Raw genomic sequence first — 20,733 nt, 5'->3', positions numbered from 1 at the left:
TGTTTTTTCTTTGGGTCGAAAAAGTCTCACACTTTGAAAGAGAAGTACTAGTGAATCACACTAGTGGCATGTACTGTGCCTCAGCTACACCCTCTTCATTTTGATCATCTTAATCAGTCTTAATTAATCACGATTCACACACCAACTAGATTCTCTGTTGATGTGAAATAACTAAATTTAAGTGGGTCCTTGAGGAACATACAATGTGCTTCTTCTTTTTTGTTTTGCTTTTGTATTCTTGTGTTTTATTTTTGGGAGGGTGTTTAGAAATCGAGAAAGAGAGGACGAACTAACTTAAACTGAACGGATCGGTTACTTTGAGATATTTGTAACTTGTAATTATATAAGAATGTTTAATTTGATGATCTTTGGGTTGTAACTATATTAGTTATGATGTTGAACTTTATGATGTTTTGATGTGTTGAAAAATGAAAAATACCTAGGTGGTTATATATAAAAAATTATATTGTAATTAGGTTAATATAGTTGAAAAAATGCAAAGATAAACATATTAGGCTTAGGCTCAAACTGCATGACCTGACCTGTCAAACATTGGTTTGGTTTGATTTAATTTGATTTGATTTCTTTAATAAATTTTATTAAAATCGAACCGAACTAAACCAAACAATAATATTATAATTGGTTATGTTGCGATTTTTGGTAAAATCGATCCAATATATATATNATATATATATATCCAAACTCCTAACCCACATAATTGAATTGAACATGCTATAAGCTTGTCATGTATAAACCCACATTTTGGTTAATTAGATTTATGTTTATCATTCACTCTTTAAATTCTACATTATAATAACCTTGTTTTACTCATGTGGTGTACGTAGTTTAAGCTAGATTTCTACGTACGCACCTAGATTTCTTCTTGATTGATGTTGATCTCCTCTGTTTTATATGTCGAATTAAACGAACCTAGATTTTATTCAACGATCCAAATCATCTATTTTTAAATTCTAAATTCACAGATTATTTTTGTAAAAAATTAAACAAATCGGAAACAGTTTCGACATCCAATTGTGTTCTACAAAATCAATGAACACGAAACTTTAAAAAGTACTAAAATTTCAATAACTCAATTGAGTGGTCAAATGATATCGGATTCAAGTGATTTTTTGTAGAGATAATCTTTGAATGATTATCTAAAAAATAAATAGTTTGGATTAATGAAATACAATACGGAGTGGGCCCTCTAAGAGTATTCCTTAAATAATAGAAGCTCTATATACATAACTATAGAAGAGAGTGAAATATGAAAATATTACTGCTCGCTTGGTGTCGCAAATCAGTGACAAGAAAAGATTCCACTTGCTTAATACTATGAGTGACAAGAAATGATTACTTGTTTAACAAATTAAAACATAGTTAACAATCACTACCAACAACTAAAATCAATCCCTTCTAGCCACACAAGTACAACGAATAATAATATATTAATAATAATAAAATCTAAAATCAATCACCTTGTCAAATATATGAAAGTACAAATGAGACCCCACTAGCAAAAAGATATCAATTTTATGTTTATATTTGTAAGTACAATACAAGGGACAAGCCTAAAGTTGCTTGAATAGTTGTCGTACAGAACAGCCCAACAAAATTTCTCAACAGTGAAGCATAGGGGTTGCCATACAAGGCAAATATTTCCTGCCGGCACCATATTTCTGTCTAAAATAGCTCTGAAAGTTGAGCAAACCTTGTCACTACCCAAAACATCATGCCCCAAGCATCTCACTCTCCAGTCTTGCTTGTGGATCGAGTCCTCTGGTTAAATTTCAGCCACACCACATACTCTTTAATTTCTTGAAACACAAAAAGCCATTCATGTATTAGTTTTCAATGTATTAATTAATTAAGAAGTTAATAATATTGAAAAGAACTCAAAAATATATACAGATTTTTTTTTATGTGGACGTCTCGATATTATTACTGTGTGGACACCATATCATGTATTTCTTTTATCCTTTCATACTTTTTTCTATATTTATAATAGCATACACTTAATAATTAAGTCTGGACCTCCGCATAAGAGAATAACTGTATATATAAAATACGAAAGCTTTAGAACATGGTGGGTAGGTTGTTATTATTGTTGTCCATGTGAACTTTATGAGGTCGATAGGGTTTAAGTCAATGCTGCCATGCATGTACATATATATCAAATAATTGTGGTATCAGGTCAATTTTTTCCTCTCTCGGTCAGGGTAAGCCTAACTTGACCTTTATCTTTAAGCAGTGGGAAAAGAGTAAATGTACATGTGCACAAAGTGCTTTCATGTATGACCCGTGATCATTTTCAATGCTTCTGATTATGATACGAATGACTTGTGCAGGATGCTTAAACAAAATAAGCTATAATCATCTTTCAACAACACCTAGCTGGCTAACAGGTCTACTTTGTTGGGATGTTGTATGATTGAATCAATTATTGTATAAATTAGCAAGTGTTAATGAAAGAGAAAAGGATCATTAATTAATTGCAATTTAAAATTTTGTAATTAGACGTTGTTGTTGCCGTTGATTTACTTAATTAATGGATTGATGTAGTTATCACATAATACTTATGTTTTGACACTTAGGAAAAGTATTACACTCGCCACACATTTCACTCAGGTTCAGTCAATCTAGAAACATCATGCACAGGTTATGAGTGTGCACATGTAATAAGTTTTTACAATATGATGGAACTGGGATTCGCCTGAGACCACTGGTCTGTAAATGGAGGTCCTTTTTTACTGGGTTAGACAATGTGATGGAACTTGCAATATATAGGTAAAGAAGAAGAAAAAAAAATTGTAGGGTGTGGGAGAGAGAAAGTAAATGTAAAAACTATACTAGCCCTAGTTTTTTTTTTTATATAACGGAGAGAGAGAATATCTAGATTTATCATGTCTAGTGGAAGTTTTGATCACTAGGCACATAACATACCAAACCATATCCCAAAGGAGATTATTACAAATTGTGAGGCTGAGGGCTGCTTGTGCCAAACATGTTTATTATATGACAAGGTCGGGCAATATTCCACATAACAGGCCTAATTTCCTCCTCCTCCTCTAACAGACTTGGGCAAAGTCACAATTGCATGACCTCTGACATGTGAAGGAAAACTGGCTAGCCTCTCTGTAAGTTAGCATAAATTATTATTCAAACCACACGTAATCGCATAAGTTGGGTGGAGAAAACCAAATTTTGCAAAGTGCATGTGTGAGGGCTTCAAAGTACAACGTGCAAAAACAATGGCCCTTAAAATTTTATCTTAAATCTCATTTTGGTTTTTGTAACCCATCATTTTCACACTGTAAAATCGAAGCCAGGGCTTATCTATCTGGCTTGTGGGTTTGCGTTTCCAAGTTGCTCACATACGAAAGCATGGATGGATTTAGCTTTCTTTGACAACAAGATTCTTCTGTGCGTTGCATGCATCACCTTTTAACTGGCCTAAATGACTTGCAGCGACCAACTTTCGACCACCTTTTAGAAAACCCTTCTAAAAGCTCGCATGGTTTTAAATTTGCAGCATTTTTAACCATGTGGTGGAATTATTTCTTGGTTGATTTCTGACGTGCACTTTGTCATCACTAATGCTTCTCACACTCACAGTACACAAATATATATATATATATATATATATATATATGTGCAAGCAAGCTAGATGGTGTAATTTTGATTGCACATCCAGTAGTCAAATATATGCATGGTTGATGTCAGTAAAACGATATTCCAAAAGTATCATGGGTGTTATCGGATTGGTCTATATTTTCTGCCAAAAAATTATTGCCGCAACATGCTGCTTACGCGAGAGATCATTATCACAGATAGAGATGTAAATGCCGCATATACTATGAATCCAAATATTAAGGGCAAACAATGAGCTGACAGCGTAACATATAGATTTTTGGTCGGTACCATGTATATGTTTAGGGGGAAAAGGGCTCGTGATTGTAGTTGAGTCACTTTCTTCATTGTCAATTGATTTTGAGTTGGATGCTCAAATTCTATTAGTCTCCGTTTGGATGAAGGAACTGCAAATTACATAGAATTCTAAAATGAAGGAATTTAGATTTCTGTCATTTCAATTTCTGGCAATTAAAGATTTCAATGTTTGGATTTATGTATGTCGAATTTTGTAAATGACAGAAATTGAAAATTTCAATGTTTGGATAGCTCATGTAAATTGTAAATCACAAAAACTAAATATTTTGATATCTTGGTCTTTCTTCCATTGGCACTGTTACCGAAATGTGAGTTCCATCAAGTGCCCCAAGACAATTCTAAACATGAAATATAAAACAATATAAGTATGAAACTTGAAATAACTAGTTGAAAAATAAAATAAAAATAGTTTTTTTTCCCTAGTTATATAAGTACCTCAAACCACTGTCATTTGCTTCTTTCAGAACTCCCAACAGTATTTGGCTGGAATTTTACATATTATTCATTAATTCTCATTATTGCATATAAGACTTTGTTAAATTGCCGACTAATTGTTTCGATTGAATGGTAATAGTCAAAACCAATGAATCTGTATTTCAAGTTGTGAGCAATTATTTTCAAAAATATTGCTACAAATTCTTCAATTGAAATATTTCTTGTTCGAACCAACACACCATTTTCTTCTAAAATTCGACATAACTTTTTGAATGCACTTTTGCTAATTCAAAATTGATCAATACAATCAACTTCTTTTCCATTGTACATACGATTCAAATAAGATCGCATTTCTTCATCCCAATCATGTGAAGGCTCTTTAAAACGAAAATTATCGTAATACCATTGTACTAGCGTAACCATAAAAGAGATCATTGTACAAACAATAATTGTGAAATGAATTTTGGCATTGTTTTTTTTTTTTTTTAAATGAAAAGTTTGGTGCTGTTTTTTTATGTAAGTTTTGGCACACTAGAAAATATGAACTCCCACACTATGAAATTTGTGAAATGATGCCTATTTTGGTGGAAATTAAACTCGGAAATTTGATGCCTCAATTTCTACGATTTTTTCCGCGCATCATTTAATGAATTCCGCGCTTAATTTGCCAAACAAGGGAATTATCAATTTCTCCTCTTAAATTCCCGACTTTTAGCTAAATTCCGAGTGATTTTCCCTCATTCAAACGAAGGGTTATAGTATCATATTTAGGTTCGCTCACGTGTGAAGTCCAACAGCTAAATGTGCTCCATGTCACTTAGTTAAATTGTACGCTTGAAATTTCGCCACACTTGAAGGAGCTTGTGAGGATGTGAAGAATTATCTCACATTGAAAAGTTAAGAACATTGCAAGAGCTTATAAAGAGTTAAGACGTTCCTCCTTTTGCTAATTGATTTTGGGTTTGATGTTCACATAATAGTTATTTCTATTACGAATCATATATATTTTTGCAGTTGATGTTTAATTAATCCATTTAATGAGTGCTTTCTTGAATTTGTTAATTTCCTAAGTTCGATGAATTACCTAGCTAGCAACATATATAGCATGCACATGCATCATGCCTGATGTATGTGAGGCTTTAACGGGCTAGCTAATTAATAAAGAGTGCTGCTAAACGAATCCTAAAATTAATCAATCTATTTTGTCATAAAATTCATAGGAGCTCAAACACATAAAAACTAGAATAAATAAACCAAAATACTTAAAGAGATATTTAGTGATATATCTATTCTTAGTATTAATAATATAAAGAAATACTACACCATTTTATTTCTATAAACAAACCCAAAAAATGACAGCTGACCCTATTGAATTTAATTTTGATTTAATGATGCTTTATGGAGTGTTTTGGGTTTTTTTTAATGAGGTTTTGAGGTTGGGTTTGTTTTAAGAAATCAATGATAGTTTTGTAATTTAAAAAAAAGTTATAAGCCTTTTTGTTATATTGTAAATGGGCTTTGGGTGTGCTTCTAAAATCCATTTCTTATAGTTTTTTTTTTTTTTTTTTTTTATAATTTGGACTCTTATATTAGGTATAATAGTGAATCTCCCGTAGTTAAAACAAACACTGGGTGAACGCAGTACATAAAAGGCAGGGCCGCACAACATACACTAAATTATTGGATGCCATGAGCTAAAGCTTAATCTAGATTGGGAAAGTGACTACATCTGACTTGTAAATATCACTCCACAATTTGGAATAAGTACCCCTTTAACACAACTGGATTTACAAGTTAGTACCAAACCAAATCGAAACTACTTGGTTTGCTTTTTTCTTTTTTGAAACCATCCCAAGTTTACACATTGAAAACTCAAAACGGATTCAACCAAAAATACAAAATACATGTACAAACCTTTTGAAACTTGGAAAAAACAAGCCTTAAGAACATAAAGGTGCGAAAAGAAAATAATACAAAGAGCAACACTAAAAACATTTATAGTTACATTGACAACACAAGATGCATATATTCAACATATGGATATATACACAGAGACGGCTTCTTTTAATGGGAACCACTTTAGCAGGACTGTGGGCATTTGAACTGTGTCTGGCTCTTCTAAAAGAGCGCATGCGTTGATGTGGACACCAAGTAATACGAAAATTTCTCTACGTTTGATTAGGTTTGAATATGGTGAGTATGATGTATTTATTAAAGTTATATTTATTTCACAATTACATATATCCTTTTTGGTTATTTTATATTAAGATAAATTAGTAATGCAATAAATACTTTAGTAATAGGGTGTACTCAATTAATTTTAAGGTTCGTTTAACACCACTCTTAGTAAACACCCCAATTCTCTCAACATTATCCGTAAGTACTCACCATGCAACGATACAAATTATAAGTGCCCTAATTATTATTTTTTTAAAATTTCTTTGTTGAAAGGAGACGATATTATTTCGATCAATCAAATCAATTCCAGAATTGTGAGCTTAAAATAGAAGGATTAGTCTCACAAACTCTTGTGTATTTTCTCTTTTTCTCCATATAAAATCTTTTATCCAATCAACAAAATGTGTCATCTTCCTGATAAATATCCTACGATCTCTTAGCATGTCATATCACGTTAATCTTAAGAAATCACAGCCTGTTATAATGACAGTTGGGTCTGATTAATTTGGACAATAATTCATTTCTGCGATTTGGCTTTCAGTATTTGGAGAGAGACGGCTCGATCGAAATCCCATTGTCACGACAGCTAATTTCCATGTATAAATTGTATTTATGTTGATATGTCACACACTTTCATACATCTATAAACAAGAGACATTATACTATATTTGCAGTATGCATACATATATTAAATATAAATATTTGTAAATTACATTTTACATTCATGTTGTTTGAGTGAAATTTTATTTGACCCTTGATGTTTAAATTTGATGTATATTTAAAAGCATGTTTAAACGTGATCATGCTTCTTCAGCTACGTGTATTTGGTTTCAAAATTTTCCAACGAATGTTTTACATAGAGTATATATTGTGATTTATATGGTGTAAATATCCCTCGAGGATCTTCTTTGTAATGTTTGTTTCTTGACTCAAAAATTCAAAAATGCTGGCCCTCCATCTGGTTTTGTTTACGGATTAGTATTAATCAAGTGGTCACCACCATTAAGTCAATATAAGTACAAAAACTACAATGAAAAATATGTTCTCCCCTAAATAGTAACATACAAAAAAATTGTTGAGTATATCCCTCATTGGAGAAGGATTACATTAGTGCTTAAAGATATCTTTCGTGTGTTGATAAGTCAAGGAAGAGAGCTTAACAAAGCCAATCAAGGTGGTGTTAGTAGCCAAATCTTGCTTAGCCTTATACAGAGAACGAGACAGATTGTGAGGTGGGGGTTGCTTTCACTAATTGTCGTTTTAAAGCCAAATTAGAAATATTAATTTCTTGTCAAGTACAATCACTTGCCAAATTTTGAAATGAGGACAAAAAATTGGCCACATTTTAGAGCAAAGATACATGGTATCAAATAGATGAGAAGTATCAACGTCACGGATGCACCTTTCAAGCTGGCCACATATAAATTAAAGTTAGCTTCTTTTGTGTAAAGATTTTGTCAGCTTTCCTTCCCTCTTTCTATGAATGTGATACTTTTTAAAAAAATTTGAGGTTTAGCATGACTGACTTCGATTGGAGACCTATCTGCTTCCTCGGTATTAAAAAGTATATCTATTAATCTTCATTAATTAATTGTTCATCTAACGAAAACCATAAATAAATCATATATTCTTTATTTATAATTTTAGAATCAAGATTTCATTCAAAAACTCGAGAATAGAGTACATCTGCAGAAAGAAATGAGAGCAACCATGTAGGTGTGCTTCCTCAATCCAAGAAACAAAATCATTAAAGCTGATTGCAAATTGAGCCAAGATCTGTGCCACCTTATTGCAGCTCCTTAGGGACTATTGACATAAAGCTACTCTTCAATTAATATGCATTTTGCTTCTTCAAGTAAAAGACTATATGTTCCATTGCATTACTCCGTCGTAAGAATACCAGTTATGCATTCTTTTGCGTCCATCTCTAGAATAGCACAAGTCAAATACGTCCATGTCAAGAGCAAAACGCAATCCTTCAATTGTAGCCATAAGCTCCGTTTGCTTGGCCCCATAACTGGCTCGGATTGGCTTAATGCATGCACCCATAAATAGACCTGGCATTCGTATCATGTTTGCAGTGTTCGTGTCGTGTTCGTGTCAACCTACTTTTCTTGATGGGTTGACACGACACGATAAGAAAACGAGTGGAAACTGTCAAACACGAACACGACCCGTTACAATTAGTGAATCACACGACACGGCCCGTTTCACATGTTAAGAATTTTAAAAAATATTTTAAAAAATGAAAACTAAAAAGAAAAAGAAAAATCACATACAGAACCACTGCGTAGTGTGAGAGAGAACGAGAGAGAAGAACATAAAAGAAAGCTATGTTTGGTTTCTGAGAAAAATAATGAAAAGAGAAGAAACTTACGGAGAGAAAGACAGTGGGAGACTCGGGGGAATGGGGGAGGAAGAGAAGAAAGAGAAGAAAGAGAAGGAGAAAAAAGAAAAGAACAGGATATAAATCTACAAAAATCTCACTGAGTTTAACGAGTTAACGGGTATTCGTGAATTTACACGACCTGTTAGCTTAATGTGTGGCTAATGGGTCAACACGATATCAACATGACACGATAACTCGGACCCGAATACTGAAATTTTCAAACGAATTTGTGTCGTGTTAACGGGTCGTGTACAATATTGCCAGGTCTACCCATAAAGTCACCACACTCATTTCTAACAACCACACATGCCCCTATGAATTGAATCACCGTTTTTGAGTGCCCCAGCTACATTTATTTTATAGGGAATTACTGGTGGAGGCCTCCAAACTTCAGAAGGAGCTTGAGAGATATAAGTGTGATTCTGGATTGTGTGATAGAAGTGATTTGCTTCAGAAAATTCTATTGCTTCATAATATGTGTTGCATGTATATATATTCATGCAACACATATTAATACACATTAATCATTTTCTTAATATAATACAAATTAGACGGATCCCAAATCTCTCTATTTACAGACCTTTCACCAATACAAAACTCAAATATGAATTGACAGACCGAAGAATGAGATTTGAATTGGATTGATGGGCAATTCTTTAATTCTTTCTTCATTGCCCAATTAAATTAGAAGATGTGTTCAATTTTGGGACAATTGAAGAAATTGGGTTTCTGGGCTAATTCCTTAATCATTTCTTCAGTGCCAGTTAAATTAGAAAATGCATGCGTTGAATTTTTTGCACAATTTCTTCATCCATCACAGCTTTGGGTTGATTCTTGGTCCTTTGGGTTCATCTTCACCCTCATTGTAGCATCTCCCCAATTCAATTTTAGTCATATTAGTTTCTTTTGGCAATAATACTAGGTACACCAAATTTGGATCCCGAATGATGTAGTGTATGACCAATCATCACTTTTAAATGGAAATATTTTTGCTCACCACTTTAACTCAAGGTGTACTCTTACCACCCTTCTCAACACTTGACACGTGTCCATTGGCATAAACATAATTAACTATTTACTATGTATTTATGGAACCATGGTTATGTCAATATATACGTGTCAAGTGTTGAGGAGGGTGGTGCCTTGGATTAAAGTTGTGAGCAAAAATACTCCCCTTTTAAATGAACACAATTTCCAACATGTATTAGGAGTCATTAATTTCTTCTAGAAAAGGAAATAAATTATTATTATTATAATTAATTTCTTAGAGCATCCACAATCATGCTCTCTATTTTTTAGTTAAAATTTAGCTAAAAACACTATAAAGCTATTTTATGAGCTCTCTATAAAATTTCAACTCCAACCATACTCCATAGTTTAAAGAGTCATAAATGTTTTTAATAAATTTTAATTCAATTTTTGATTAAAGTATAGACACAAAAGCAATAGTAAAAAATAGTTGGCATTAAATAAATGCTTAAAATAATATTAAATATAGAAGCATTTAATTATAGGGAATCACTAGAATTACTTTCTCTCTTCTTAGATTTAGGAGCTCCTAGAGGTCTCCCTATTGTAGGAGCTGGATAGAGAGCATGGTTGGAGGTGGGTTTTTTTAATTCCTCCCTAATTTTTAGCTAAGGAGGTGGTTTAAAGAACCCATTGTGGATGCTCCTCCCTTGCTCCGCTGCACCACTATAGAGCTCCAACTCCAACGCAGACACAATCATAAGTCATATTTCCCCATATTTTTGCAGCATTCCCTGCATATTACCTTCCCTATATTTTCCCTAATCCCACCACAACCATAGTCTAGTCTTTAGGCCTCATATCCTTTCATGCCCTAATGTAAATGAGGGAGAGATAAAGGTTTGGAAGGGCTTTGACTTCATCATTGTAGTTAAAGGAATTTAAATACGTTTAGGCCTATTCATCTATTGGAAAAACATAGGCTATAGAAAGAATTCATGGAAATTAAAGGAATTATGGCAAAAAAAAGACACTGATCTGATCTGCTTGGGTTATAGAATGGTGGTGGAGCAATTGTTAGGCAGTGGTGGGATATTTTGGTTTTGATTTGGGCTTTGGTTAAATTAATATTATTGTTTTATTTTTTTAAAAAAAAATAACTACTTTAAAGTACATGTTGGAAATTTTGTTAAATTTGAAGTGATGATGTGGGATATGCCACCTCATTTGTGATGTAAATTTAGTGCATAAATTTAGTGTCCTTAGCAATTCCCTTCTTTTGATTACGCTATTAGGTTTAAGCCCAAACCATAATGTGATACTAGTTCGGTGTGCGCAGTTTGAGACCTAAGTCGAATTAATCCGTATCGTGCCGACTTTTGTATTTGTTTGGGGTACATATTTGTACTGTGTTTGTAATAAGGCTCAAGTCTAGTCGACCAGCACTGGGTAGGTTTGGGAACGGGCTTCAGGGCCTGGCCTTGATCACCAGACAATATTACTTTGGGCTTCCATAGAAATTAGAAAAGCATACATCATTTCAAGCTTTAGTCTTTTGAAAAAGTTTAAAGAGGGCAAAGAGCAGTCAACCTCAGCTTTGCGAATGGGGCTTTGGGAAAAGCTTGGCCGAGAAAGAAAGTGAAAGAGTAGACAAGCATAAGTGATACTTCCACCATTATTTGATGGAGACCTAGTGCAATAAGAACAAGGTGCAAACACATTCATGGAAGATAAATAATAGTTTCTAATTAAAAGGTGAAAAGAAATCAAAGTAAGTCTTTACAGAGTGCATAAAAACCCTCTCTCCCAATCCGAAAGGGGGAGGCTATCCCTGTGAGAGTTTGTAGTTTGAAGTTTGCTTTTGCTTGGTTTAACCAAGCCGATTGGTTGTGGTTGTTTTGAGTTCCATCCTCTCTGGATCATTTCAGCTTTGTGTTCAAATATGGGTCACCTAATTTTAACGAGTTTAATTAATTTGTATTTAGCATCAACGCATTTTAAAAAAAATTAACCATTGGATTAACCTAATGGGTTTCAATAACTCCACATCATTCTAATTGTATGGCGTATGAATGGGGAAAAGCATAAAAGAATTCTAAAGTAATGAGATTTAATATTATAGAACTTGTCAAGTTTCTTGTTTGACTAACTTAGAATTCCCGTTTTAAAAAAAAAGTGTTTCTTTTTTCGGTTTGGATGGTAACATGTTGACTTTTATGAATGCTTCTGGGACTTAGCATCGAATCAATACTAAACCAACCATCCTTCCATAGTTCAATATAAGATTCTATCGCATATTGGCATCAAGTCATTTTTCCAGGGCAAACAAACAAACAACAAGGCATCAAGTCAAGTTCCTAAACTTGCACGACTAAACTTACTCCAATATCTTTGAATCAAAAGCTTTAAAGGAAAAAGAAAATGAAAGGAAGATATTAAAGTCATGAGTGTCAAGTTGACCACACGTGCAAGCAAACGAATCAACGGTTAAATTGAAATCTGAAGACTGGAGGACGACAGCTTTAATACGTGGAGGAAGAAGTGGGATGGTTGGTTGGCATCTGATTGGTATCTGACGGGGATGATCCTAAAGTAACTACAACTACAAGCCACTCATGGAAAATGTCAAATCCTTCAAAGTGAGGACCGACCTAAGGTAAGATCCGTACATTTGCTTGACTAAGTGACCAGGCCTAAAACTTATAATCTTTTTTTTTTGTTTTCCTCCCCCCCCACCCCTTAATTTAATGCAGATGATTAAAAGTTGTATTCAAACGAACCTATAGGTGGGTTTGGATTTAGGAAAAAGTCAAATTTGAGTGCATCCTTTTGTTTCTTGCTTCAAGAAACAACCTTTTTTTTATAATAAATATCTTATAGGTGGGATTACATTTTAGTCAAAAGTGTCGTTGAATGGCTAGTTTTTTTTTTTTTTTTTTGGCAAAATATGAACGTGTTAATCATATGACCAAGAAATGCAATTGTGACTGACAATTTTGTAAGGTTGTTATTAGTGAGTTAGTCGAGATTATCTCTAGCTTGATTGTAGATTGTATTGGTTTATTTTTAATAATAAAGTTCATTCTCTCCGTATATGAGTTTTATCATTGCCAATAATAGAAAATTCTGCTTATTTCAATAGTATTTTTAAGCATGAGCTTACTCTTTTTTTGTTAATACAAAGTTCTGTAATATTATGTTGTTCTTTATACAGTAATATAAATTCATAATTCATCTTTTTATCATGTCACAATATGTTGGTCGATTTACAATTTTATTGAAAAGTTGCGATAACGAAACCCCAACCATCCCTAGTGTAGATGGGCTTTGCATATATGTTGTGTAATTAATCACGCCGAATAGCCAGTTGGTTAGTAGCATGTGGCACTGACAGCTGGTACCACAGACTAATAACAATTTGACATTTGACATAGCAGTTTCAAAGGAGGGAGAAAATTATCTTCACTGACAGACGTTAGCTCCTTTTAGTGCCGTTAGTTTACTTGCCCAAATTCCCTCCCTCTTTTATTTTTTTATTTTTAATCTTCTCATAAAGAAACCCTAGATTGCTGTTGCCTGTACCTTCAGAATAACACAAGTGGTCCATTAAAGTCTGCACTTCCTGACTTGCAGCAAATCTAAACTCTATGCACACAGGAGGTAACTGCTATTTATAATGTACTACATAGGTAATACACCATGTACTCATATTTTATTGGCTGTTTTGCATAAAAGATCAATTAACTTCTTCAAGTGCGAACAAGCTAAAAATCGTATGTTTTGTCATATAGTGCAAAGATCAAGAAAACCGAATGACATACCTTTTTTTCGAAATGATAAAGGGACAATAATTGATTATGAGTGTTTTGGAGTTGTGGTAATATTCGATGCCATCTATCGAACCAACAATAACATGATATGAGAATAGCATGGTTGTCAATTTCTATACAAATAGAGGCGACAAAAAGTCAATTTCTAAGGTCTATAACATGATATGAGGCTAGCATGGCCCCTCCTCTTTAGGTCTTCAGTTCCATACAAATTTGACTGACATTCATTCAGTTTCTGCCACACAAAAAGGATTAATCAGATGAGGAAACCTGCAGGGAATGCTAAGAAAAACAAACTTAAATCAAACCCCTTCCATACAAACATATAACTCAGAAAACTTCAAAAATAAAATAAAATCTTACGAAATCGAAGGAAGCCTTGATTTACAGACTTGGAGAAGAGGATCCATGCTCTAATATCGATCGTCCAAAGGATTAGTGGAGGCCTTGCTCTTCCTCACCCTAGACTGAAGAGAAAGGGAGAATTCTTATTTATTTATTTATTTATTTTTTTTTTTGGGTCTGAAAAACAGAAGTCGGAATTAACGCGGAGATAACACGGGCGTAACGTCTGCCAGTAAAGAAAAGTTACTCTTCCCTTTAAAAATGCTACGCCAAGTGTCAATTTATCATTAGTCCATAGTATCAGCTGTCAATGCCACAATACATGGTACTACTGTACTGTATAATTTCTCAGCTCTTTCACCTTTACGGTCCACCTATGTGGGAAGGGGTTCGAAAACCCAGGCTTAAATATTTGTGTGTAAATTCCCTCTCTCAATCTATTGTACCAAAAAAAAAATCACACATGAAAAAAAAACTTCTCAAAAGAAATTTGCCTTGTGTATATTTTATTTTTTAAAGAACAAAAATCTTGTACAAAAAAGACAACCGAATAAAAAGAAAAACAAAAGTAGAAAAGGACGACTCTACAAAAGGGTTGAACCTAACCATGCCGTATTAACTTGACCGAATAAAAGTTTTTTTTTTTACTTTTTTTTATTCATCATCATTTTCATACTATTTTTCATTAATCACAAACACAATATAGTATGACCTTGATTTTGACAGTCCCTCATCTTAATGAATAACTATTTATTATGCAAAAGACCCATTAATGTAGTGATTTGGAGTAATTGTTCTCCCAAGTAAGATCATAGGCTCAAGTCTTAATATTCGTGTAATGTATGTGAATTCATTTAGTTAGGTTTAAGATTTAATTTTTCTAGTATCTTAATAATTTAGAGAATGTATTTTGTTCGTTTTTGTTAAATTTATTTTATTTTGGTTGAAGATATTTATTTGATTGATTCATAGATTATTTAATTTATTTCTTTTAATCATATCAGCTACAAGTGAGCAACTAGCGAACAAGCCACTTGTAATACTAGGTCAAAAGATCTCAGTCCAAAAGGGTTTCTCATGGATCAGCAATGCTTGTTCTACAAGTTTCCCCTCTAGCCTAGACGTGGCCCATTAGAGTAGTGCCAAGCCAGAGGGCTACCTTGGCTTCCTTATGGTTCATACACGTGTATGTAACGTACACGTATGCTTTGAGCATAAATGAAGATTATGACACACTACAAGAGTTATGAAGCTTCAGTCTTATTTTTTTTGGTTGAAATTTGTCTTGAATAATTGTGCAATGTATTATATCTGCCAAATTATAGTATTGTTAACATTTATACGCCAATGTGACATATTCTAATTGGAAAACAGACATAAGCGTAATAAATAAGCCTCGAGATGCAGCTACACTACAAGAGAGTTTAAGACAATGTTTACTAACTCAAAATCGGAATGAGAAGGAACTAGAGTAAGAAATAGTCGGATTGAGAAAAGTATAACCTATTGACAAACACCTTGATTGATCTACCTTTTACCAAGATGTTAATGGGAACCTAATCGGGATTAGGGTCCAATCCACATTTATTGTCTTAGCAGAGATGTTTATGGCAACTTCCTTTAATGTCATGATATTAAGGTCAAATCAACATTTGTTTTCTCACTTCAGATTTTGGAAGGTCTTTAGTTTTCCACAGAGAAGATAAGGCCATCCCTCATTTAGTCTCAATGGATAAGTTGCCAGTTTTCCTGACAGGTGGAAGTTACTTTGTAATTCCACTTCTCAGATTGTACAAAGATTCTTTCTCGAGACATTGAATCTGAGGCAAAAACCAGCAAAAGGGAAGGGACAAGTCTCCTCCATTCACCCTTTTGATGCTATCCATTTACCTACTTATTCGAAGCATGCCAGCTTCACCCTTGCTATCCGTTTACATTGAACTTATTCAAAGTACGCATTTTTGCTCACCACCTGAGTTGGCGGTTAACATTATCATCACGTTAATTGTCGCTAGATAAAAAACATACACACGACATGAACACGACACGGACACACAGGAAAAAAAAACAAACAACAAATACAAATCAGTGGGAAAACCAAATCTAATTAGCAATTATCAAATAGTCATAATAACATATTCATATGGTTTTAAAATGTGGCCCTCTAAATGAGTTAATTTCAATGATACTATTTAAATTTTGACTTGAACATGTCCCATAAAAATGGAGCCGGCCAATATTGACCAGTTTTTTTTTTTTCTGACAGATGGAAATTACATTCTAATTGAACTGCATTAAATTGTACAAAGATTCTTCCTTTCCTGCTGCTGAGTACACTGAATCTGGCCTAAACCATCAAAAAAGAAGGGGCATATTTCCATTCACCCCTTTTTTTAATCCTAACCTCCTCCCAAACTCTCTTCTTTCACCACCTAAATCGAAAATGTTAGCCCAAAGAATCCCAAGTATTTACAGAAATGCACCCCTACTCGATTTCTCTACCGAAATGAATGCACTCCCCTTCTACTTTCACTTTTCCGCACCGCCAAACCCCAAACCCGACCGGCCGAGTCGGGTACCGTATCCGTACGGGTCGGTCGGGTTGCAAAAGTTCTGAGTCATAACGTTCGAGTTCTGGAAGAACCCCGAGTTATCAACCCGCTGAGTTCTGAACCCGCTCTGCACCTCCTCGTCCACCGTCTTCGCGAGCCTCTCCGGCGGCGATTCCACGTGGCAGAGCGGCGGGATCGAAGGGACATACATGTCATTGTTGCTATAGTTCACATTCATTTGCCCTTGGCTTTGTTGGGGCTGGTTACTGGGACATAGTTCAGGCACCACGTTGAGCCCGGCAAGACTCGCCCAGTCGAAATTTCCAGAACCCATCTGAAACCCGAGCTTACTGTCCTCCTGCTGCTGCTGCAGCGTTTTGAGCGAGTTTATGCGTGGCAGAGTGAAGCAGCGGTCGTCAATCTCCGGGAGCCACTCGAGCACGTCGTCAAGCTGAGACGAGCAGGAAGACGACGAGCCGTTGCTGTGCTCTTTGCTCGAAACGCTCGTCGTCATGGGTTTCTGCGCAGCTGAGCTCGAGCTCTTCTTGTAAATACGACACAAAACCCATTCATCCAACTGCAACAACAAAAAAACCCAAAGATTAAATCATTATCACACAATCAATTTTAAAAACAAAAAAAAACAGGGGAGAATATAAATTCGATAAAATTAAGTACCTTGGAGCTGCCATTTTTGCGTGAAGGTTCGATTAGACGATACTCGTGCATAATCCAATTGGTCTTGGTGCCTTTGGGGGCTTTGCCGACATAGAAAACCAGAGCTTTTTTTATTCCAACTTTTCGACCTTCAGTGGTGATGATCTTATCAGTGCCGGTGGCTTTCCAGTACCCAGACCCGGCTACCCTGTTGGGTCGTGACCCATTTGGGTATTTCCGGTCCCTCGGACTAAAAAAGTACCATTCTTTTTCACCAAATATTGCTTTGCCTGCAAAACCCAAGTGAAAAATTGTTCAATATAGTTCGAATTGAGCCATATCAGGAAATGGGTAGGGATAAAATGGTCAAATAAGAAATGGGTTTTGGCTCTTACTTGGTAAAACCCATGGATCGAACTTGTAGAGATCAATTTCAGCTATAATTTGCAGACTGAATTGGTACCCAGCAACCTTGCGGCACAGATACTGAACCAGAAGCTCTTCATCTGTGGGATAGAATCGAAACCCCGGTGGCAAGCTTAGCTGAGAAAGTGGGTCGGTTTCTGGCACACCCATTTTTTCTGATAAAAATTTCAAAGCTTGAAATGTGAATTCAGAAAATTTCAGAGGAGAAGATGAAACACAGAGAGAGAGAGAGAGAGAGAGAGAGAGAGAGAGGGATTTTGTAAAATCCCAAATATTATTATTTCTTTTTTTTTCAGTTTCCGAGATATGGCGGTTATTTAAATAGAGCAGAGCAGGAGGGGGATAAGTACGGTCGTTTTGTCGTGCTGTGGGCTGGCTAGGGCCCACTTGAGTTATGCACCGTTTAAAACCTGCCACGCTATGCTTTTAAAGTTCGACGTTATCGTGCGGCCGACCTTATCCGATAGCGAGTACGGTTGCTAGGCTTTGGTGCATGAACCGTCACGAATATTACAGTGGTGACTCACCCCATTACGGGACGCGTGTCGATCGTCCGCAAAAGCTTCCAGAAGCTTTTCTTGGCGCAAAAGGTGGGGCCTCGATCTTTTTGAGGCTTTGCGAGGCGTTTTTCACGCGTGGTTTAACCCACGTCGGCACACAAGGCATGGGACACGTGCCAACACGTGGACAGGTGAGAGGGGAGTTAGGCTGGAATTTTGTCAAAAGATGGGAGGCTTGAAAGGGAAAGAAAAGGAACAAAAAGTGGTGCGACGGTGGCACGTTGGCAAGGGGAGTTTGTATAAAAATACTTCTTTATTCTCGTTTTATTATCTCTTTATTTATTTTCTCATATTATCTATGAGACGATAGGAGATACAGAAAGAATAAAGTAATAATCTTTTCATTGTCTTTCCATGTATCTTCTTACGTTATCTATAAGACGATAAGAGATGCATACAAATAGAGAGCAATAAAATAAAACGAAAATAAAAAAGTGCCTCTCGAGTTCATGAGAGTGTGTGCACTCCTCTTATTTTTTGTCTCAAATTTTTAATTAGTGATCAATTATTTTATTGGTGTTTTTTTGGATGTGCGTGTGTGTAGGTGAGAAATTAGGGTTTCTTTCACTCATCAACTACTATGGGCTAAGCCTACAAGCATGCTGATTTGATTTTATTTGATTTTAATACATGCGTTTTTGGAGTTGTTAAATTTGGTATTATTTGGGATTCGATAAAAATGATGAGGTGGGTTGGTCAAGGTTTACGAGGTGGAACCGGAGTGTTCTTGATTGATTTGGGTTTTTCTAGCATTTTGCAAACGTGGCCAAAAAGGAACAATTTTGGTAGGTCAAATGGGCACGTAGAAGGGTTTTGAGGTTTATTTTATGACATGTGGTTTCTGTGAGGATCAAGTTTTGACAAGTAGAAGCGGTCCAAGGTTTTTTTTTTTTTTTTTTTTGGTGGGGGTGTCAATTGGGTGTTAAATTAGATTTGAAGTTTGGGGACTTCGGTTTGTGCCACGTGAGGATTGCATGGTGCTAGATGGCGGCAGGTGACTGGTTTTCTGTGGCATTTGGACGGCTTCGCCTTTGAAAAAGGCAGAATACTTGTCATGGGAAACAGAGATTCGGGGTACCTACTTTTGAGTTTTTGCTTCAAGACTTGAACTTCAACTTTGAACTCTGAATCACGGAATAAATAATTGTTTGTTTCAGTACTGTGCTGTTGTTCGGATATGTTGAAAGAAAAAAGAGCTTTGATGAATTTCCAAGCTTTTTCTATGTGCACTTTCTGGTTTTGTCACTTTTATTTCTTTTTTTTCAAGAAAATAATATTTTATTAAAATATCATATAATGGATAATTAGAATAGTCAATCTACAACCCAAACGTAACAATTAAAAACAAGAGAAAAATCTTAATTAAAAGACTTGCGATTTGAATACAATCACATGGAATAAAAAGAATAACTACATAAATAAATACACAACAATAAGCGACGACTGTTACATACTGCTAGTTTGTATACCTTGAAGTAGTTGATATAAAAGCATAAGTGAAACATCAAAATTACTTAAAAGGGGTTTAAAGTTCAAATGATTAAGAACAATTATTATCTTGCGTTTGAAGTGCGTTCAAATTTAGTTGAGCCCACAAATACAATAAGTCTCCCTAATATTTTCCTTTATTTTGACCTTTGTGATTAATTAATCTAATCACGATAGTTATGGTTTGACTAGTGCATCAATTATTGGCTGCATTGCTTGGTGCACCTAAATGGTGGGTTCATTGCCACATTCATTTGAGACAACCATATACACACGCAAATCTATATTTTATGTTTTATTCCCGACGGCATTTAGAATGTTGTCGTAAAAAGTTTCGCTTATTAAACCTAGAGTTTCACATGTTATTTAACATTCAAAGTTCAAACCCAGACTTTTACCAACAAAAAGAAATCTCAAACCCAGAGACCAGACCGGTGAGCCCATTTCGGCGTTCAACATGGTACCCGTAAATGTTGGACTTTTTAACCAATCTAGTCAATTTTTCTAGCTGTGCATGTGCACTATGCATCCTTCAAAACCAACACAGCCAACATATATATATATATATATATATATATATATATATTGACCTCCTAATTCAACTTTTATCAACATGTTTAAAAATTCAAAAAAACTTTATTGTGGTGATTAGAAAAAAAAAAAAAAAAACTCTCGCACATGCGGAACGAAAGGATATTTTAATTTAAAGTGTAATATTCTATAGGTGGGCGCTGCATCTGTGGTTCAACTTTCAACTTGACTGTTGATGGAAATTGCATCATTGCTTAATTGTAAAGTCTCATGATGTGAGTTAATATTTTCAACGTGGCAGTTATCCTCACGTTTTCTTTTTCGTAAATATGCTTCACTTCATTTTGTTGCTAACATAGATACCGAAAGAATATCCCATTTTAGCAAGTGAGATTGGTGTTGAAAGATATTTGATAATATAGAAC

General features: G+C 34.8%; 1 protein-coding gene across 1 annotated transcript; it reads right to left on the bottom strand.

Annotated features, from left to right (window-relative positions):
- Nucleotides 1-16,263: 16,263 nt before the first annotated feature.
- On the bottom strand, nucleotides 16,264-18,021 carry LOC117623803 (NAC domain-containing protein 72-like). Its single transcript, XM_034354789.1, has 3 exons — nucleotides 17,699-18,021; nucleotides 17,325-17,593; nucleotides 16,264-17,223 (listed from the first exon to the last, which is right to left on the bottom strand). The coding sequence occupies exons 1-3, from the start codon at nucleotides 17,877-17,879 to the stop codon at nucleotides 16,624-16,626; spliced, it is 1,050 nt and encodes a 349-aa protein (XP_034210680.1). The 5' UTR covers nucleotides 17,880-18,021; the 3' UTR covers nucleotides 16,264-16,623.
- Nucleotides 18,022-20,733: the final 2,712 nt, after the last annotated feature.

The sequence above is a fragment of the Prunus dulcis genome, chromosome 4 (genome assembly GCF_902201215.1).
Source record: "Prunus dulcis chromosome 4, ALMONDv2, whole genome shotgun sequence".
Classification (NCBI taxonomy): domain Eukaryota; kingdom Viridiplantae; phylum Streptophyta; class Magnoliopsida; order Rosales; family Rosaceae; genus Prunus; species Prunus dulcis.
The sequence above is the reverse complement of the archived record's forward strand: the minus strand, read 5'-3'. Positions and strand labels throughout refer to the sequence as shown.